This window comes from Clinocottus analis, unplaced genomic scaffold (genome assembly GCF_023055335.1).
Source record: "Clinocottus analis isolate CAN_PGR_092001 unplaced genomic scaffold, fCliAna1.0.p SCAF_27, whole genome shotgun sequence".
Taxonomy (NCBI): Eukaryota; Metazoa; Chordata; class Actinopteri; order Perciformes; family Cottidae; genus Clinocottus; species Clinocottus analis.
In genome coordinates, this window is record NW_027176009.1 from 1,322,753 (window position 1) to 1,345,117 (window position 22,365).

The 22,365-nt window shown below is 42.1% G+C and overlaps 1 protein-coding gene across 1 annotated transcript in view; it reads right to left on the minus strand.

The window, feature by feature from the left end:
- Window positions 1–589: 589 nt before the first annotated feature.
- LOC137795094 (E3 ubiquitin-protein ligase SMURF2) overlaps window positions 590–22,365 on the minus strand; it is a 51,207-nt gene continuing 29,431 nt past the window's right edge. The window contains exons 5-20 of the mRNA XM_068592368.1: window positions 21,187–21,252; window positions 20,412–20,496; window positions 20,069–20,152; window positions 18,270–18,481; window positions 16,351–16,435; window positions 14,963–15,121; window positions 14,200–14,253; window positions 8,539–8,752; window positions 6,630–6,733; window positions 6,415–6,529; window positions 5,770–5,948; window positions 4,913–5,050; window positions 4,608–4,728; window positions 4,315–4,516; window positions 4,015–4,090; window positions 590–3,925 (exon numbers count right to left, since the gene is read on the minus strand). Coding sequence (XP_068448469.1) covers window positions 3,826–3,925; window positions 4,015–4,090; window positions 4,315–4,516; window positions 4,608–4,728; window positions 4,913–5,050; window positions 5,770–5,948; window positions 6,415–6,529; window positions 6,630–6,733; window positions 8,539–8,752; window positions 14,200–14,253; window positions 14,963–15,121; window positions 16,351–16,435; window positions 18,270–18,481; window positions 20,069–20,152; window positions 20,412–20,496; window positions 21,187–21,252 — 1,994 coding nt within the window. The 3' untranslated portion in view covers window positions 590–3,825. The remainder of the gene's footprint in view (window positions 3,926–4,014; window positions 4,091–4,314; window positions 4,517–4,607; window positions 4,729–4,912; window positions 5,051–5,769; window positions 5,949–6,414; window positions 6,530–6,629; window positions 6,734–8,538; window positions 8,753–14,199; window positions 14,254–14,962; window positions 15,122–16,350; window positions 16,436–18,269; window positions 18,482–20,068; window positions 20,153–20,411; window positions 20,497–21,186; window positions 21,253–22,365) is intronic.

Genomic DNA, 22,365 nt, shown 5'->3' on the forward strand with positions numbered 1-22,365 from the left:
TATAGTTTTTTTTAAGTGTCTTCTTCACTGTTCCACTGCTGGTGACACTCCCTTCAAACAGGAATAGTCACTTTAATGGGGTTTTTTTTTTTAAAGAAAAGAAGCTAATCCAATACGCAGATACACTCTGCATTATTGTTTGGTCTGGTGAAAGTGATCCAAAGTAAAGCTGACTGGAATGGGCAGAGACCGGGGTCAAGCTGCCTTCTTCTGTTTGAAGGGTTCTGAGGTTGATGGGCCTCCACCTCGATCGTACCAATGAAGGACACGCAAATCAAAATGACTCCAACACAAGGGAACATTCTACTGTCAGCAGTTGTCAGTGCATTTAATAACTACAAAAACGTTTTGAGTTTTTATGACAAGGCCACTCCTACTTTACTACTATAAAATACTTCTACTCTGCTACATTCCAAATGGAAAAATGGGATCCTGCTTTAGATTGATCTGACAGCTAATGTTACTGCTAACATTGCAAAAATAAAAATAAAAGCCTATTACGCTTCATAAACAATGAGTTGTAGGTTTAATGACATACTTATTTTGTCTTTTAAACTTTCAGCATAAAAAAAGACAGTCGTAAACATGGTTCTATAAAACATAATGCTGTGCGGTCCAAACAGCATAGTTTTATTGCTCAGCTTTCTGCAAGGGTACAAGAAGTTTATTACTTTGCTTCTTTATTGTACTTATGTACAGGTGTCAGTTACACGCTCACAGAGCAGCTGATGTGAAAAACTATGAACACATACAGTATACTGTAATAATAAATACAAAAAGAGATAGGAAATCAAAAGAAATAAAACATGGTGCCATTAAAAAAAAAATACGATATTTCTTTTACTGTTTTGTACTGAATTTAATAAAATCATTCTCACACACATATACATTTGTACTTAAACTGTGGGGGGAGATTTGAACATTACACAGCTAGTTCTGGTGCGTAACCAATTAAACCAGCATTAAAGTAAATCACCATGGCCAGAACTGGCTCTCAATCCATTCTGATTTATCAGTTCAATTGTGAGACAAAAATCTCTTAATATCACGTTTCCTTTTTTTTTTTTTTTTTTTAACCACTTATACACAATACACTGCTATATTGTTGAAAAAGTCTCAGCAATTTGTCTGCTTTACTCGGGAAAAGTGTGATTTCCCCTGTCTGGAAGCTCTCAACCCCCAAAACCTTTGCACTGAAGACTGAACCAGCCAGAAAACATGGTGCCAACAAAAAGTTACAAAGAGCAGAAGTGGACCGTTTGAACTGGACGAACATACACGTGTGCATATCAAGACCATGTGTGTGTATATATGCAGGTGTGTTATCTACATTAAAAACACTTGATCAGTCCATTAACTATTCGGTAAATAGAAGGAAGTGTCTGATTATAACTTGGAGCCCAAGTATGCATAATGTGTGCAAAGAAAAAGTGTAATGCATTTCTTTTCTGCCTCCGAGTCAGGAAAATAAAAAATCAAATAACTCCCATTTAACTGTACAAAGACGACAATTTTATGTTGTGTTTCTCGGTCTGTCTCATGACTACAAAATAAAAAAAACTCAAGGTTTCTGAGTATCAGCGAACAAACTGTTCATGGTTACAAATAAATGCAGGCAGTATACACATATATATATAAAAAAGAACATTTAACAGATTTTTCCAATTCAAAAAGTTTTCAAAGAGTAATAATTATGCAAATAAATAGGCTTCATCTCTTCAGCGTCCATTCATGCAGAGAGGTTTTCTTTGGATGGAGGCTGCGTTGATGGAGCCGCTTCTCACTGCTACCTTCCTGGTTTTTGGTGACTTTTCCTTTTGGTTGAACATTTTCACCGCGTAGCACCCAGGAGTTCAGCAGCACTTAACCTCCAACATTTGCAGCTCTGAGGGTTTGAGGCCACTGTCAGCATTTCAGTCCATTTCGTCGCCTTTAAAAAATTCATGTTGCAACCAGACTGCTCCTGTGCAAATGAAATAACATTGTTGTCTGTGCTGTTTGGAATTCAGCAGCGACACAGACCTCCAGAGCAGCAAATATGGCCATCCATGTCCTCCTACTATGTGTATGTGTGTTAATAAATGAAAGCGATTGACCAAAAGATACTTTAAACTGCCAACCTTTAAGCTCCATCATGGGTTTGAAGACAGGGCCCCCGAAATATAGTTTATTACAACCAGATGTACCCCTCCTCACACACTAGCCTAATGAATGTGAAACAAAAACTAAACAACTTCACCTGAGAATGCAAAGAGGCCCGTGAGCGACACCAACGTGCTTGCATTTGAATAGAACAGACAGAAAAGAAAACCATATACAAAATAGCTATGTATTTGTACATATATACGAAAAAAATGACAGGTGTATAGATACTTTTTACTCCGTATAATTCTAATGAAGTCATATACAAAATCAAATGATATATTTCAATCTAACGTGAAGAAAGCACTCCAGCCATCACTGCTCAGTTTGTAAAGTGCTCTAAAGTGACAAGGGAGCGAGAGAAAGATACTTCGGCCTTTTAAAACAGAGAATGGGACTGAAAATAGACGCCTGCCTTGAATATCTGGTCCCATCTGGAAACTTGTGCCTTTTTACACATGATCTGATAGGAAGTGTGGTGGGTAATTTTGAATTGGATACGAACAAATAAAAGACATGCATACTTCTAACTGCCGGAGACAAATGTAAGAAAAGGAACATGAACCAAGCTCGAAAAGTGAGGTTCAATCCCCTCTGCTGCTTTGAATATGGGATACTGTGCTAGTAGAGATGATGGGAAACTCATCTATAAACTGTCTACCTTCCTTGCATATGAATGTTTTAGCATGCAGAAACAAGTTTACAAGCGCTGTGGCCACACTGCAGGGATCATAGGAAAGAAAATAAGATTCACACACTTTTTTTTTTCCACCAGAGCCCGCCCCTCCTTTCTTTAAACAATCCACCATGAGCTCGACCCAAAAACACCACAAAACATCAGACCCACATACAACACAGTTTGTATGAGAATGTCAATGATATGGTTTTACAGTTACAAAATGACTGCTGGTATGAAAATCTGACTAATCATGACGCAATGTTGTGAGAAAAAAATTAAAGTTAGCTATCAATACATAACTTTTTGGAATGAAACCCTTCAAATATCAAAGAATTACACAGAGGTAGGATGAATTTGTGGCGCGAATACAAAATAAAGCACACCAACACTGCAGCCGTGAGGATTGGAAGGTGTATTGGTTGAGGTTAAGATGGCTAATAAGGGCAAGATATGGCTACCTGCAGTGTTGAAGATTCAGTAGCACGACAAAGATCAATTCAAGAAGTTTCATTTGAAAAACAATATAGTGACTCACTGCTCTCATGCCTAGGGACAACTTTGAAAACACTTTTGGAAGATGGAAAACTTTAGGTATATGAACTACTTCCTGATTTGACAATATGTAAAGTGAGATGACCGGGCGGTGCCGTTTCTTTTTCTGAATGCAAAAGGAGCCGTCAAAAGCAAGCTGCTCACTCGCTACAACTCACAGCGTTTAGAAAAGAAATGCAGCAGCTCTTAAATGAACCGCTAGCACTCTGCTCTCCGTACTTCACACAAAATACACCAAAACAAAACCCAAACAAATAAAGGAATACTAATTAAATGACAGGGGAGAGCTCTCTAGCAGCTGTTCAAACAGACATCGATAAGGGAAGAATGTGGAGAGCGGTGAGAGAAGAGGAAGACTGCAGGCTCTGCGTGAGCCCGTCGGTGCGCCGCGGCGACGATAATAGTTCATCAGAGTCCTGCACGCAGACACACATGTTCACACACTAACACACTCATTCCACAGCGAAGCCACAGGTCTCCTCGATCGCAGTCAGCAGCTTGTCGTACAGCTTGTCGTAGCTCTCGTAGGGCGGAATGTCGATCCGGTTGAAGCTGTGGAGAAGAGAAAGAGATGGTATGAATGGAGCCGTGAGACACCGAGAGGGGTTGTTTTTGTGTGTGCAGGTGTACGCGACACCCACCAGGTGTGGGCTTTGGGCAGGTTGTTGGCGTTAGCGTCAATCTGATGAATGGTGAAGAGTCTGGGCCCTGCAGCACCTGCAGTCGAAACATAAACAGGATGCATCAGGTGTAGGTCAGCATCAACTTACACTGTTAGGTTACACACCAGCATCTCAGCTAATAAAGTCGCGACACCTTTTTAGTCTGCCTGTGCTACATTGGCTGCAGGCGGACCGCTTTTTCATCACTGGGGGCAAAAAAATATGCTTTTCTGTATTCTATGATTCTTACAAATTGTCTCTGTGTGTTAACGTAAGTACCCTGTAAAGCTTTGAAGCCTTGCAGCGGGACTCTGGAGGAGCCAGTAACAAACTGCAGTAGCCGGGCCCTCCTCTCCTCGTCAAACGACTCCACGGCTTTCCAAAACCACTTGACGATGTTGCTGTCGGGGGTGCAGTGCTTCAGGCGGGTGTTGGACTTCCAGTCGGCGATGTCGATCTTTCCGAGGCCACACACTATCAGCTGAAGGTAGAGAGGGAGATAGAAACTTAATTATGCCCACACAAGACAAGGATACCTGAGATAATACTTGTATTTTTTTTTAATCTTGTACCTCCAGTTCTTTTTCATCAAAGGATTTGAGCAGGTGTTGAGGAATAACCTCATTGAAGCCTTTCTGCAGAGCCAGAAACTGAGCCTCGATGCCGTGCAGGAAACGCCAGTTCACATACAACCTGCAGAGAACGTGAGAGAGGAGTGAGTGGGGGAAACAGTTTGGTTAACACTTGAGGGTCTGCAAATACAGATTCATCACCATGGCACTGAATTCCTTTTGTGACGGTCTGGAATAACATAGAGAAGCCGAATAGAAACAGTGATCTTTGGCACTTGTGTGGGCTGAAAGCTGAACTTGCTTACCTGACATACTCCTTCTTGGTGTCCTCAGTGACTGGGACACTCTTGCCATTGGGCTTGAGCTCATGTTGGATGATTTCTCCATAGGCGTTGTGCTCTACACAGAAAGTGTGGTCCAGGACACCAGTGATGTCATTGTCGCTGAAGAGGAGGGAGGGAAGGTCAGAGAGAGAAGGCATGTCACAATAAGAATCAACTCTTAGCTACTGCAGAAATTATTTATTTTTTGGATTTTGTCCAACAAAATTAAGACACATATCAGTAATTTGCAATTTAACAAGTACATTGTGTTCATATAATGTGTTTCATCGTGATTATTTTTAGGTGGTCCCCTGTTGAGTTTTTACGACTTTATTTTATGTGCTGTAATTTTGTTTATTTTGATTAAAAAAAACAACATTTATCATCTTTAACCCCCACATGGTCAGGGAAAGATAATTTAACAAACAAAATAGGTAATGACACGATCAAAAGTAAAGATTTATATCAAGAGGATGATCATTGCAGCATCCTCATGTGGAAAACGCATGCCAGAACATGCAGGAAAACACCGAAAACCAGCAAAGACAATTATTTCTGAGATCAGTTGTCATTAGCTTTACTGGCAGAAGAGGGCGCCACAGTCGATCGATGACAGCACGGTCAAGTTGTGTGTGTGTATCTTGAGGATGTTTTTGTGTATATATAAATGTATTTATTTCCTGTCCCTCTAATAACAGGGCCCACCTGCAAACAACCGCTTGCTGAATTAATTTACAAAATCTACAAAATATCATCCCAGCAGTCTTAGTTCAATATGTGTTGCAACGGAGAGAATTTAGAAAGGATAATAGGTTGCAGAGAATCAAAAACAGTCTCACAGGATCCAGACAAGGCTGTTGTGGAGGTCCGGGTCGACAGACTCCATGTCGTCCAGCGTGATCGGTTTTCCCAACAGCTGTTTGTAGAAGGGCAGAGTGAAGCCTCCATCGATGTAGTGGCCGTGGAACACCGCCATGCCCATGATGCGACCCACGAAGTGGAAGTACGACAGGTGCTCCTGCACATTATAACAGGCTTATTGTTATTTAGGCTATCATTCATATCATGTCATTCTTTCTTATTATAGCAGATTCAGATTATACAGCTTCAGTTTTTATTGCGATAGTGCGAAAGAGAGTCGTTGCTCTTTAAAAACTTCAGCAAAATATAGAGCATGCAAAAAAAACAATCCATTTAACCAAATAAATCATTATGAAACTCAAATCATAACGATAAATCTCTCATAAACCTTTCTTTTAAATCCACATGAAATTTAAAGTGTCCCATGGCAGATGAAACCAGTGTGGAAATGTGCTTTCCTTTAAACTAGGCTAAGCATTGTTTATAGTAATTTATTTGATTTAATTCCAGTTTAAAAATCAAAACAGCATCCTTTTAGAAACAAACATTCTCTTCATGTCTGCATATGACGGCTGCCACTACACTATCATCACATGTCTACTATAAAACTAAGTAATTCTCACCGGGTTGACGGCAGAGTCCGGGTTAATCTGTAGAGTGTAGATGTCGTCTCTGGAGTACTGGAACAGGCCGTAGTAGGGGTTCAGCATCTCGTGGGACAGCAGGTATAACCATTCCCTGACACACAAACACAGATTGACTGTGAAAAAAATGTACTTCAAACAAAAACGTTTGCTGACATGCAAAACCACGTCAAAGTAAACATGCGACTACATACCTTGCTACCCCGCCGTAGTCCAGACCCTCTTCTCCTCTGAATTTGATCATGAGTCTTTTCCAGAGATCCTTTGGACGCATCTTCATCACCTGCCGGTACGACTCCTACAATCCAACACATACGGCACATTTAATAAAAATGCGATACACAAAACAAGAGATTGACCATTTCTCAGTGAATTTGCACTAATGTGGCTCTCTGGACTGCGTGGGTGTGACAGAGCAGCAGCACCTTCAGTGGATAATCAGCGAGACAGAGAAGTGCGTACTCAATGACCACTGATCCCCATCGTTTCGATTCTAAATGCTTTAACTACACTATCTACGATTGATTTTCTCTTGTCAAAAAAGACTTGAAAGAATTGTGAATTTATTCCAGTGCAGGATCATCGCTTGATTCACGATACTCCAGTTTCACAGTCTGTACAACAGCCTGCACAAATCATTTTATTTAGATATACGGCTTGTTTTTTATATTTACACATACATTTTAATGTGCATGTTACACGATTGGGGCAGACTCAGACCGAAGACAAAATACATATAATAAACAAAATACATCTTACTACTAGCGTATCGGCCCCAGTGCATCCTGGTAATTATGTCCGTGCCTCTTTTCATTGTCAGCCTCCCCCTAGTCTAGGTCAACAAATAATCAGTGTATTTCCTTTCGTCCTGTCTCTCCTGTCCTCTCAGGGGAGTCAAAAAGACTCAGCGGCCACGGCACAGTAAACAACATCCTGCCGCAGTAATGCTGCAACAGTGACAGCACGATGGAGATTAGGCTGCACAGAGTCGGCTGTAAGATGCCATTAAACACATGAACGTTTGTGATAGTCCAACCTCATGTTGAGGAGCACAAACATTTGTGTGCAAAGTGTAAAGAACACTGAAAACCTCCATTGAATCCTGAGTGAAACATTTCATCTGTGTTAATAGTATGTCAACTTGTGGCACAGAACACACGAAGAGGAGAAATCATACGAGAACCATTTTAAGTACATGCACACATTTGCGTGTACACACTGCCAGCGGTTAACTACAGCACTGGTTCCTGCACGAAAACCCCAAGTGGCTCTGCAGGGCTGGTTTTCACACTTTCCCTTTACCCAGCTGTCAAGTCAAAGGGGGATGAAGTCATATGTTTCATTGCTCAACTTGTAGTTATGAAGTTATGTCTGGCCTCAAATACTTGCCACTGCTGCCTTAGCTCCCTTTCTCCCACCCTCCCTTCTCCCCCATCTCTTTAGCTGCTGAAATCATCCAGAAAGAATGCCTCGCTTTGGTAGAACAAATGATTGGGAGAGCAAGAAAAAGAGAGACGGAGCAGGAGAAGAAAAGAAACAGGCTTTTCTTTTGTGGTGTTGTGAAGGCCTTTCTGTTTTGCTTTTCCCTGGAAATCATAAAGTGGTTATGAGTAGTGGTTCTGTGCTGCCCTGGGCCCTTTTCTGGTGCACGTCGTAAATGGGGTGAAGGAATGCCTGTAAAATGCAAAGATCTGGGCATTCTGCTTTTGTTTTCATGGACATGTTCAGTTTGCATGTCAGCATGTGATGCTTTTGTGAATGCCAGATGGTTCCAAGAACCCATGGTCAATGTACTTTATAAAAATAAAAAATGCAACTGCATTCATTTAGGCAAATGCGTTCAACGGTCAACCAAATGTTTCCTTTTATGGTTTAAAGCACATCAGTTGACTTTCAAACAAACACCTTTTGGGGGGATCATAGTAGTTCATAATCTATAAACACGGAGAGGTAGTGTTTGTGTTCCTCTTGAAGTTTTCTAGGCCATCTAGAAAAGAGCATTAATCTACTTCCACAAGTGCATTGTTAAAATGTGGTTTGTGAGCATTCCAGTGTGTGCAAATGTCATCCACTATTAAAGTGTGAAGTTGTTGTTTGTTTTACCTCAAATATCTCTTCACGGCAGACCTCGATGCGACAGTGGCCGGCTTGTGGTTGCTGCTGAGAAAGTTCCTGCCGCAGGATCTTCAGCTTCTGCACCAGGTCCCTCTTGTACTTGGGCACCGTCAAGCACTCGGCCTCTTCAGGCAGCTGGGCTGGGGACAGAGCCTGCTGGGGGACGCCAGGACCGCCCTGGTCCTTCAGCTGCGGCGGATGACTGCAGGGGTAATGTGGTTCACGGGGAGGAGTAGGATGAACGGTCAAGGAGAGATCGCCGAGGTATGAAAGGGAAGATGCGTGACAAGAAAGAAGGGCAGAGGGGAAGAGACAAAGGTGAAGAGGAACATGTCAGTACAATTCACTATTCAATTGACCTCAGGAGCTCTTTTCCTATTCACTGTCATATGGTTATGAGTCATATGGTTCTTAGATGCTGCTTGATACCAGTTGAGGAAACGGATGTATACAAGAAGAAAGGGGGATATGTCTTGTAAGGAAATCCCCAACCTTGCCATCTCAATATCCTTGAACTGCTGAACTAGGAAGTTTGGTAAGAAATTCCCTCTCCAGCACTAACTCCTCTAAACAAAGCCTTAAGCCCCGACTAAATCGGATCCAGACCTGTGGACAGGCTGGACCTTTGAGCAGACGTTTGTCTCTATCCTGGTGGTGATATTTACCAGAGAGAGAGGAAACTAAATATACAAAAGAAGGTGGTGTAAGTGTAGCTGGCACCTGTGACTAACTAGTGTTCTCTTCCTCATAACACATTTCTTTTCAAGTCTAACATAACCAATTTGAATTATTTGAATTTCCCCTAAATCATCTCTTTAGCTGTCAAGCTTAAAGAAGCTGACAGACCAGGTTAATAAGGCATCCTTGCCCACCACCAACCTCAACTGGAACTTCCATCTCAACGACCACAGAACTGCCACCCTTCCTCATACTTTGAGGGGGGGAAAGAAACACCAACATTTTTGTAAACTTCCACTCTTGTTTCTGTTGACCAGTTTTTTAATTTTACAATTTCACCCAAGACGAGGGCAAAGTATAGTCAAGGTGTGACCAGGGAAGTATGCCTGTTGCACAGCGGACCGAGGAACTCGAGTCAAGGAAATCCTGAACTTCATCACCTTTTGCTCTCTTAATATTCTAAAACAGATGAGACAACTATAAAATACAATATTGGCTCAAGTGAGCCATGGTCAATGTTCTAGTGCTGGTCTCCTCCAGCCCTCATTGTGGTGTTTTGGTGGTGCGATGTCTGGGTGGGCCTCGTGAAAACATAATCCATCCCTGAGAGACAGCAGCCCTCATTTTCCTGTGAGGAGACGCTGAGCCAGCGGAGGACTTCTTTAAAAGAAGCTACTGTCCTCTGGTGGGAGTGGAGTGTTGAGGCTGCTGTTGGCCAAACAAAGAAGGAACTGGTGTATAAAAAGGAAGGAGAGACCTTCTAAGGTAGCCGTACATAGCCACCCACTTATTCCGACACTTGTACATTTGGGTTCTCTGGTTCAGTCGGTTGAAAAAGGCCTCAACTATTTGGGCTTTCCAAACTAAACGGGTGCAGTGTTTCGCCAGTCTATCCCTGTATAATCAAGACGGCTGCTATTTATTTTATTGGCAGGCACTGGGGCTCCAAGCATGTCAAAGAAAGGGTAAGACTGCAGTAGAGCAGTCCTGAAAACCACTTTAGGAAGGAGGAGGGGAAGAAAAGATGGCCTTAAAACAAAATCAAATGAGTTGCTTTTGGCCGGGAGGCTGAAGAACCATATAATAAAGCGTAGCTTCAGCGCCCTTTTTTTCTCCTTCTGAGGGCACAATGTAATTAAAAATACGTTTCGACATAGTTCATCGTCTCTGGTTTCCAAACGGGACGAGCTCTGCATATTTGATGGTAAATATAGAAAATACAAGCCCAGCAAAGCTGAAAAATTTGCCCGAGCCAAGAGAGAAATGATTCCTATTGGGTTGACAGCTTGAGTAAACTACTACTTGGGGAGAAATATAACTTTTGAAATTCAAAACCAGAGCCAAAAGGATTTTATAATTGTTATTCCAAGGTTAAAGGAGCAGAAGGAAAAGAAGTCAAGAGTGAACTTCTGCCAGAACTGGGTCAACTGCACCTGAACCTGCAGAGTCATGATAGTCCCCGATCCCCGTACTGTATTTTCAGAGAGGCAGACTGTGTGTGTGTGTGTGTGTGTGTGTGTGTGTGTGTGTGTGTGTGTGTGTGTGTGTGTGTGTTGAGAGAGGACATGCACAAGAGTGGGTGCTTGTCTGAGAGGAAGAGAAAGTGTACTTATTTTTCATGGAAGTTGCCACAGGTGGGCTGTAATGAGTGTTGAGTAGGTGCAGTGGCGTTAAAGCCACACCAGCCACCCCAACACACCCACTCCGCTGACCCCCCTCCCCCCGAGCCTGGAGAATCAAAGGGCCCTTTATGAGTCTGAGTATCAGCTGCTGCATTGCTCCTTTACAGAGGAGAGGACAGAGAGGTTGGCAGTGAAGCCGACTCCACAGAAGGTGAAGGCCAAGTGTGTGTGCATGCATGTGTGGACAGAACTATTTATTTGGACAATGTTTGTGTTTTGTCAATAAATGTGAGATCTCTATCGTTCTTCTCACCTACCAAACTAGCACATCAGCACCTTTCAACTGGTTTCAAAAATACAGGAAGTACAGGAAACGAGCAGCAGACAGACTGCAGTGATGAAGCTTCTGATAAAAATGTGTCGCTTTTGACAGTAACGGATTAAGGCGTTGCACAATGTTTCCATTTGAGAAAACAATCTGCTGTACTTTCTTTCGATTTGTAAATCATAATGTATACAACATATATGACAGCAAAAAAGCAGCTTGTGCTGACTACACAGTGCAGTAAAAAAATAAGTGAATTTCTGTTAGTCTGGATTGAAGATTCCCATCAGCCAGACCGAGACCCTGTACTCCCGTTTACGCCTATATTGACAGGCCTTGGATGTAACACATCCAGACAGACAAATGCACCGTTTAGATCACTGCAATATACTGAACTATCAAGTTATGTGAGGTTTGAGAAGTGCAGTTGATGTGAAATACTGTATATTGCACAAACTATGTATGTAGCCTACACTTTCACATGTTAAACAAAACCCACACCCATAATGTACCAAATTGAATATATAATCTCTTCTAAAAATATCAATACAAATGTTGATATAAATGTCCTGACGATTTATAACTTGGTTGGAAAAAAAATACCTGCTGATGCCCACTAAACCTAAATTCAACAGCAACTAAAAATACCTTCAGCAAACACTGATGTAATTTTTCAAACATATATTATGTGCCAGAGCAAGGGAGGAAGTAAAGTATGCAAGAGACAGTGTGGCAGACCACAGTAATGTAGCTGTGTCTGACTGTCTGAAAATTCAAGGCCTTCATTATTCTAAGAATCACATTATACTGAGATGCATCCTGGAGGATCAGTAGGCCGAGGTGCCAACGGCAGACTCACAATGTTGTAGTGTCACATCTAATCTTACAGACACAACACAACCTGTTTCCACAGACTTGGGTTAGAACCTGCGCCCGCCAAAGAACAAAGTGGGTTAAGAGATACAAGGTAAATCTAAAAGTGTTAAGGTCTGTCCCCACCCAAAAAACAGTGTGCAGTTTTGCAGTTAGCAGTTTTTGTGCATGTACATGTACAACACAGACTGCCGTCGCCTCCGTGCGTCCTCCGTGTGGCCAGCGTAATTCTGCTTGTTGTTTTGTTTATGGGCATGCTGTCAGAGTGTCAGGTGTTTAGAGTTGGCCTCTGATTCAGAAAACAATCCAACATTATGTCTGTTTTGTTAGTACCATTTAGCGCACCCAATTAGATTTTAAGAGACTTACATACAAAATGTGTTTTTAGACAACTGCACCGCACGCGTCTATTCCAAAACTGCTCTGAGGAAAATCTAGACCAGGTTTTCTGACAATTAACTGAGGTTCTTTTTCCCGACAGAGATTTATCTCCAGTGAAATACTGAATCAAAAGACGTATTTCGGCTGGACCAACGTTTTTTGGTCAAATGGACCAACTTAGCTCAACAGATGAGTTTGAGCTCATTAACCTCGCGAGTTGGCCTATTATACAATATAAACTTCTTAAAAGAAAATAAACAATGTTGCATATTTACGTCAGCTAAAGTAGTTATGTGACCTGCTTGGAAAGGGTAAGGTGAGCAAAAGGATGTTAAGTTGGATGGAATCTACTACATCATCTCTACATCCGAAACACTGCTCCTTAAAAACTGCTTTGCTTAAGGATCTATGCAACTTTTTTCCAGAATCAAAAATACAAGCGCTCTAAATTTTGCTGGATCAACATTTTTCTCCAGAAAATGGCCAAATAAGTATAAATACTTACTTTACTCATGTTTTAGGGGTGTTGTACATTGCACGTCTAATGCTGTGACACGGACTGTATACAGAGTGTGTTTTGATTTGTTTTTTGTTAATCAGTGTGTATCATGGAAAACTGCATTAGAAATTGGCTTGTTAATTTTGACCTTTTTGAAGTTCTAATACGTTGTCTGGACTCTCTCAAACGTCTCCTAATAAGGACTCAGACAAGCAGTTAATGATGCTGACTGGATAGCATAGCTGAGCTTCAACTCACAACCAGAGGCTGTTCTGACACATATGGATACTATTTGACCAAATGACCAGATGTTGATTTCCCAAACATGTCTGTCGTGCCAGCCGCTGTTATTGAAAGAGGTTTTGACACTAAAAAAGCAATGGGGAAAATCTCCACATTGCTCTGTGTTCCTCTTGTTCTAATGATTCCTGCCTCACACACTGGCAGGCGAAAAGTACAGGGAGCTCCCCGACAGCCAAAATACACTAAGAAAAATCCTCGAATTCAGTTTTTCATATCAGGGAATAGCATTACTCACGGGTTCCTTTCATACAAATATCACAATTCAGTTGTCATTTTTTTCTAAACTACTTAGAAGAGCTAACGCACTACTAAAGTATCTATCCTATGTGTAATCAGTGAGGATATGAAAACTGGTGCTAAGCTAACATGTGTTTAGTATTATTTTCCCGAGGTCAGCCTCTCTGGGCCTCTCCGCTGGTTTCGCTGCCTACGACATTATCTTCAGCAGCAGAGGCAGACTGCTGACAGACAGCACAAACACACTGAAGGATGGATTCACGGCCCCAGACACGGCCAGATAGCCTGTGTGTGTGTGTGTGTGTGTGTGTGTGTGTGTGACTTGAATGATATCCACATGAAAGTCACCCCTGAGGAAGGTTATGCATGTACATACACAAAACACGTTGGACATTCTCCTGTGGAAAAGTATCTCGGTCAGCATTTTTTTCTAATAGGGTAACTGTGTGTGTGTGTGTGTGTGTGTGTGTGTGTGTGTGTGTGTGTGGTGTGTGTGTGTGTGTGTCTGTGTGTGTGTGTGTGTGTGTCTGTGTGTGTATGTGTGTAGCTTTGAGTGACTGGCTGCTGAAACTGCTTTATACAGACGGCTGGGCGAGAATATGAAAACGTCTGTCTGTGTGCTGATTGCAATGTTCACATACTCACATACACAAGTATGTGAGTATGTGAACACGTGCAAGTCTGCAAAAATACGTTGTGTGTGTACGTGTGTGTGTGTGTGTGCAGGTTACCTGAGGTTAGTGTTTTGGCTGTCCATGGCCACACGGGAACCGTTTGGACTTGGGCTGTCCGAGAAAAACAGGAGGAGAACAGTGATGAAAAGACAAAGCAGGAGGAAAGGGCACAAAAAGAATGTGAATGACAGAGACAAGGATTGGAGCAGTTAAAACGGGACAGGATTAGAAAGGACAGATGGGACAAGAAGAGAAACAGAGCAGCAATACAGAGGTGACAAGTAAAAGTGGACGGACACAGAATGCAGGTAGATTAAAAAAAGGGGGGAAACAAAAAAGGGAGAAAGGCAGGAGGAGGGGAAGGGACAAAAAGAGGAAGACAAAAATATAAAGGTGAGATTAACGAAACCAAGAGATCAGGTTATTTTAGCATTTCCAGACAGAAGGCAAAGCTATTTAAAAGACTTAAGGTATAAAAGATGCACATGAACAGCACAATGTGAAGCATTAGCTCATTTGCCTTAATTTGTCAAATAACTTAACTTCTTCGCACGCAGCGCTTGTTCCAGGGTATGTGATATTTCAAATGGCTTCAAAGTAAATTGCTTTAAGTTATATTACCTTGGCTGCAGTTGTTTCACAGCAACTATTGTTAATCTCTGGGTTTTTGTCCCCACTAGTTTAAGCTCTCAGGTTAGAGGGGACTGTGAACCGGACACAAATACTGTGCAAACAGCAACCGGTTCTATGTCGTTGGCAACACAAATCCTTGAATATCCTGTCCTGAGGGTTCAAACGCATCACTGATTTCTAGACTTACTTGAGCACACGATGCAGGTTAGCAGATAGTCGCGGGTCTGTGAACTGTGTCGTTCGATTGTTGTGGTCGACAAAGTAGACGCGACCTGTGGCCGTGTTTCTGATCTCCCAGCCTGGTGGCAGTGGACCCAGCTCCTCACAGTTCACATTGCTTAGGTCCCTGAACAAAGACAATGTAAACCATTAGAGAGAATGATGCATGCCATACATGCTAAAACAAAGCTAACAGCACTGATCATCTGACTAGCTTCAGTAAGATATAGATTGACTCAGATGGGATTAAAAAGTCCTCCTCTCATGGACAATAAAGTTATAATGTAATTAACTGACTGAATTAACTTCCTGGATGCTGATTCCATTCAGATTTTACTCAAGTGTAAAATTAAAGAGTCCGAGCCCTGCTGTGGTTTTACATATTTGTGTTCATGAATAATGCATTATTAGCTGTTTTTCTTAAGTTCAATGATTTCCATTACCTTTTACATTAAAAAGTTCCTAGACTTTCCCTTCCCAGCAGATTCACAGGACTCAATCAGACTACTAGACTGGAGTTCTCAACAAACCAAAGAGCATCAACAATATCAACATTGTCATTATCCTTCTGACAAAGCACTTGCTCCCATTTCTTGACTCTTATTCTCTCCTGTGCACTGACATTCCCGTCAGTAGAAACCTAAGCCCTGATCTGGGACAATGCTATAGCCTGAGGACGACCTGTGCTTGTGTCTATGTGTTCATGTGTGAGTACTTTGTCCTTGTGTGAAGTGAGGACACATCACTCAGGGACAAAGCACATGCCTCGCTGCACTCATCACAACATACTGGGTCATTTTAGAAGCTCTGTCCAAAATGACCCAACCCAGAGGTTGCTGCTGTGTGCTGGATGTTAAATGCATTTGCTTCATCACTGAGCAGCAGCTTCACCGAGACACGGCCAAAAATGTAACGCAATAGCAGTTTCTGAAGTCTCTTGTGAATTAGCAAGTGGACTATTGAGAGTTGGTGAAACAGTTTGATTGAATGCAGAACCGCGAGCTCTTGGCCTCGTGTTCAGATCAACATCGGTCCAAAAATGTTCATGCAACTCCACATCGTGCTCAGAGGTCATTAGTCTGGCTGACCCGTGCAGGAGCATGAAATATGACGATTTAGAGTTGTTTTGAACACAAACCTGAGAAATGAAATGAGAAATTTAGTCTGCGCTAGACCAGTGAAGTCCAGTCAGTTTTAGTAATATATGTCAAGTTTTACTATAGGATCAAAACGCGACAGGCTGCCAGCACTGCAGAACATGCATCATGTGTTTTACTCAATGTGTAGCTGAGATAATAATACATTTGTACAAATCTGGTCAATAAACATGGGAAAACTGTAAAACAAAGAAGTTACCTGGGCACCCGAGGGTCATGCCAGGTGCTGACTCCAGTCTGTGTGTGGAGGAAGTAGACTTGACCCTGCTGAGTTGTTCTTTGCTCTAAAACAGAGAGAATATTAATTGGAATTAATATGTTGGAAATGCAAAAACAGCACTGAAAAAAGCTCGGCCCTGTTACTGAGCAGTTCTTCTGAAGTGTAGTGCGGTAAACGTGCACAGTGAGTTTTGGTATTTTTTTCTCTTAAATGTTAGTGTGTGCATTCTCACCCCCAAAACCAAAGGAAAAGGAAACCTTGTCACTCACTCCAAACCCACTCAAAATAAATATATATACTATAAACAAATAGGGCAAGAAAACAAAAGAAAATGGATCCTCATTGGCTCGTTGGATCTCTCGTTTCATCCAGCTCATGGATGAATGGAGAGTGAGCGTTGGCACAAAATGTGTGTGCAGCACAAGCGTGGTTTTGGTGCGTGTATATGGACCTGCTAATCCATCACTGCCCCCCATCCTAACTTCCTACTGGCACAACTCCTTTCCTACCCACATCTCCTCTCTTTCCCCTCACATACACACTCTCTCTCACGCTCCCTCACCACACCCAGCTCCTGGTTCAGAGGGTTCAGCTGAGGAAGAAAGCTCACTAGCTGTTGGGCATCAGTGACTCATTTTGTCCGACCTTGGCCTGCCTCAGTGGACATAACAGGACATTTCAAAAGGGGGCACAGGTCCAATAGTACCATTCTAAATAATTGGAAAAGAGGACCAGTTAGAATAATAATGAATTTTATATACTCTGTGGGTATTGTGGGCTGCACTGTGGCTGGCTGTGACAAGCACACTTTTCATGCATTCCAATGCTGGAAAATGTGATTGTGTAGCTCCTGCATTACTTTTTCAACTTGTTTTCTTGCCATGAGTAAAGGAAGTGCAGACATAAAAAACTACTAATAACCTAAAGGGCCTCTTTGAGCTAAACAGCGAGCTATGAATACCCTGCTTGCGCTCTTTCTCCTCACTGCGAGAGATCAGTCTGCAAACAGGAGGCGAGGACAGTAAGGGAGAGAGAAGAAAAGAAGAGAGGGGAGAGGCGCACAGCAAGTGTTGATTGCCGTTGTCATGATGTGGTGGTGTTGAAAGGGGTGGGAATGAGCCCAAGGACAGCAGAGAGACCGACAGAGAGAAAAGAAAAGGATAAAAAGGGCAGAAATAAAATGTTCAACGTATGACTTCTTCCAGGCTGCAAAGAAGACACCACCAAAGCAGACGCTCATCATGTCTTTGATTGCATACGTTTGTGAGCTGGGGCTTCAACTCAGCTTGCCTTTTTGATATCAGTGACAAAATTAAACAGTTCACTATGAATACAGCAGATTCTCATATGTACCAGCTAGTTAAAAGCATTCATTTGGTGCCCCAGGTGTAGTAAGTATTCTCCTGACACGTCAGCTTGACGACCAGAAGGAGGGCCCTTTGCACTTCAGTTTCACTGAAACATTTTGTAATAACAAGTACATGTCAACACTGATACCTGCAATGAAACAATAGTGACAAGGCTGAGCTCTGACAAATGAAACCAACATTTGTTGAAAACAGACGGGGAGCAGTCAGATGTGTAAATACATTTTTAGGTGACCTTATTGATGCTGCATGGCAGAGATAGTTAATATTCAATGTCGGTAGCATCAACTATTTACATGCTTCTGACGCCCACTTACTAAAAATTGTTCCCAAAATGACACTTCATTGTTCAGTAGCGACATGATTGAATCACTTTTGTAAAGGCATGGTCATTTTTACAACGGTGATTTTAGTGCTCACGTTGAGGAAGGAGGAGACACAATGCAACAATGTATTGAGACCGACCATTTCTTCCTTTTTCAACAGATTGAGTGTGTACGTGATTGTGTGTGTTACAGCTCTTTCTCTCACCATATCCCTCAGGCAGGTCAGGCGGTGTATGCAGGTGTGTTCGGCTCATGTAGTTGCGATGCCGCTGCGATCGAACCCGTCTTTCCTGGATCCGCGGTTCGCCCGGCGGGCAGCTGGCCTCGGCCCCATTAACAGGCGTCATCACTGGCGTGTTCTCGTCCACCACACAGCTCAGCGGCCGCCCGGATGGGCTTGAGTACTCTGACGCTGGCCTGGGTAAAAAGAGTGAGTGTGTGTGTTCATGTAAGTGTAGTGTCATCTTAATATCTATTCATTCAAGTTAATATTTCTAAATATCTATCAATATATGATACATTTAATCATTTGATAACAAATCAGAAAAGAATGAACAGCTTACATTACAAGAGCATTTTGGGTAAAAAAAACACCAACTTTCTCTCAGGATCAATAAATTGACAAGGACAACACAAATGTTTGTTTTCGTTCCAAAGAGTTACATCCAAGGTCCAGTGTTTTAATTAGAGTGAGAGATAAGTGGTTGATTTTCGGTTTTGGTGAATGTGTCCATATTTTGTTTCTGCTTTCAGGAGTCTGGGTGTGGAGGGTGTGTTATTGTGCGTTATAGGTGTGCGATGGGTTGCGTCATAGGTGTCGCCAGTTCATTTGTTCTTGTGATGTCTAGACATACACACAACTAGTACGGTGTAATTATTGAAAAACAGCATGTGTCATCAGTCCTCAAGAAGAAAATAGATTGTATGGTGAAGATTAAAGTCACAGGAAGGCTTATGGGTTGCATAAAAGCACATAGAAAGTTCTCACAAGACTCCAGTAGAATCTTTGGTACGTTTGTGTGCTACTAAACTGCAGGATATAGCTGATAGGCTGACATAAGCAGAGACAGACTGACTCACTAATATTGGTGTGAGTGTGGGACCACTGTCTGGTTGTCCGGAGTCCCCAACGCCATGGCTATCTGAAACCTTGGACTCACAACTCACCTCCTCCCACGCACTCTTCGTCCCTCTTATTTCCTCTTCCTTCAATTCAGTCCCACCTCTCTCTCCTCTTTCCCTTGTCTTTCCTTCATGTTATATCACTCTTTTTTCCAATGTCTGAGCCATTTTCCCACATCGACACCCACAATGTCTCATGACTATCTCATGGACCAGCTTACTATTTTACATAATTGCACCTGCTGTCACAGAAAATGAGGAAAAAAGCAATCCTTCTTTACTTCCCCTCCCAACTGTTATTCTAACCCTTTGCTACTTAACACTTGCCATCTCTTCATCCTGCACAATCCCGAGCTGCTCATCTTCCTTTTCAGAGTCACCATTTCCACCTCTCTAAATGACCTGCCACTAAACCCTTTCGTCACCATTTCCTGTCCATTATTCTGCTTTCCACTATGCTGCCTGGGGGCCCTAGAGATGTGTAGTAAGAGTGGGTGAGGAGGTGGAGTTACTTGTTTGCTTACTCCCTAACGGCTCCACTGATATGGGCCAAGTAGGAAGGCGACAGTTGTTTTTGCATGAACAGTGGCCAAGTAAAGCCTGGCTGCCCGACTGGCTGGCTAGTTTATTTAGGTGCATGTGTGTGTTCATGAGTACGTGTTTTTGTTTGTGTGTGTTGCGGTGGAGTGTGCGGAGGGTGAAGGCGGGGTTGAAGGAAATTGACAGCAATTCACTCATTACCGACAATGTTTCTGTAAAGGCAGGTGGGGGAAAGTATAACCACTAAATAGATTCCTGATGCTTTGTTGTAAAATGTCATGTTTGTTGTATTTGAAGTGAGTATGTGCGCAGTATGTGTACAGTGTGTGTGTGTAGATGTACCTTGTAGGTCTCTCCCACTGGGTGGTACGTGTGATGTGGTTCAGGTACTGTATCCTTCCGGAGGCGGTCCTCCTCTCTTCCCAGCTGTTTCATAGCAGAATAAAAAAAAACTGGTGAGAAACAAACCTTGCACTTCTCGGAATACAATATCAAAAGTAAAAAATACACCAATGTCATCATTATGTTAATCTAACGGCACACACATTCAAACCACAGATTACTTCAATTATATAATTAGTCACTGACAAAGTTGAAGAAAAATGGGAGATTTCAAGAAAAATAACAATTTGTGTGCACAAATAGGGTTGCCTCATTTTTTCTTAAAACCTGTGATAATACTGACCCATCCGGCAAGTCATTGTCGAACAAACGACTGCAGTCCACCACCGGCCCTCCTGTCCCAATGCGATCTCTTGACTGAAGACTTACTACACAGATAACAAAAGACAAGGAAGACAATAGCTCAACTTCATTATCTCAGCTGCATCATATGACTAGTATTTAGTATATTTATCATTTTGTATTAAGTCCCAATGTGATGCGGTTGCTTTGTTCACTAATGCGTTTTATCTATTTTGTGTTCTTCCTTATTCCTTTTCTCTTCCGACATTCAGACAAAAGGCAAGACAAAAATAATTAGTTTTTTTTTTAAAGAGTAATGAACTGAGTCCGAGTATTTAGAGAAAGGATGCAGTTTGGGTCAATTTGAGATTTAGAATGTTTGAGTAATACAATGCTATGAGAGTTATCAGAGTTAACTCTTGCAGGACACGGTTCAACCACTGATATCCAACAGCCTCTGATATGTGTCAAGAGTAAGAGGCTCAGACGGATTGTCATCAAGGGTGATGGTGGGTCCCAGAGCCAGACCAGATGAGAACCACTGGTTTAAGTAAATGTACAGTGAAAAAAGGCTCTGGGATTTGACCAGAAATGTCCATGTCACTTTTTGTTTATACACACAGTAATGGTTAAACTGGATGTAGACTAGAGCATCAGAAATATGCAACGCAGACCGACACAAGACTGCACACGACTGGATTTCCTTACACTAAGGATGACATTTACTATTGTGGCATACAGTATGCAACTGAAGTGTGTGCATTTGTGTTTCTTACCGACTATTTGTCCTCTCACAGTATCATTGTCATTGGGGCCCAACTTATTCATGTCCAGTCTCTGATCTGCAGGGAAAACACAAACAAGACACATGACCATTGATTAAGCATCTGTCCACACGTATAACCAACTTGATATATTTCAGCCCGAGAATCCCCAGATGAACAGTCGATTTACTATGATCGTGTCATACAACAATTAAGTAACGTACGAGTAATGTGTGCCTAAACCTACCTTTATTGTCCAACGCGGAACATTACTGGATAACTCCACAATGTGTTGTGCCAGACGTTATATAGCGCAGTAGTCTTCTGTGTTGACAACCTTGCAGTGTCAATGCATTGCAATTTAAAGGAATGGGTGGCAGAGTGTGTTACACAGTGCTTATGACAGTTTAACTTAGTCAAACGGGATACACTGAAGTACCTATCAAAATTCCAATACAACAAATGATTCTGCATTCTCACATTTGTATGCATGTCTGCATACAAATTTGCCTTTTAAATCTTTTTAAAAAACTACAACAACAGCGTTCCCTGCAGAAGACCCACTGCTAAAACTTCATCCATTTTGTGTACAAGAAGAAAAGAATTGGGCACAAAATCTGTTAGCAGTTGTTATTTCTGGATAAGAGAGAACCAATTGTGTGCTCAGCAAAGGATAGCACTGCCAGACATGGACAACACAGAAACCCAGGAAGACTCAGAACAAGATCCAGACACACACAGAGACACACACACACACACTTCTGCATGTCAAGTCCAGCTGATCCAGCTGACCAGCACAGGAGTGAGAACAATTGGTACAAGTCTAAAATGCAACTCTTCTTTCTCTCCCTCCCTCTCCCTCTCTCTCTGTGTGTGCGCACACACACACACACACACACACACACACACACACACACACACACACACACACACACACACACACACACACACACACACACACACACACACACAATTAGAGTCCTGCAGGGGCTTTGGCTTACTAAAATCTGAAAATGGAAAACCTAATCAGACCTCAGAGTGTGAAGGAGATGGAGAGGAAGGGAAATATGCAGAAGAGATAAAGATAAAGAGATGCCCCAGTTCTCCATGTGCAATACTAAAACCAAAGCCAGACTGAATTTGTCATGTCTTTGGTTTGCCTGTGTGATTTTGTGTGCATGCAAAATGGTG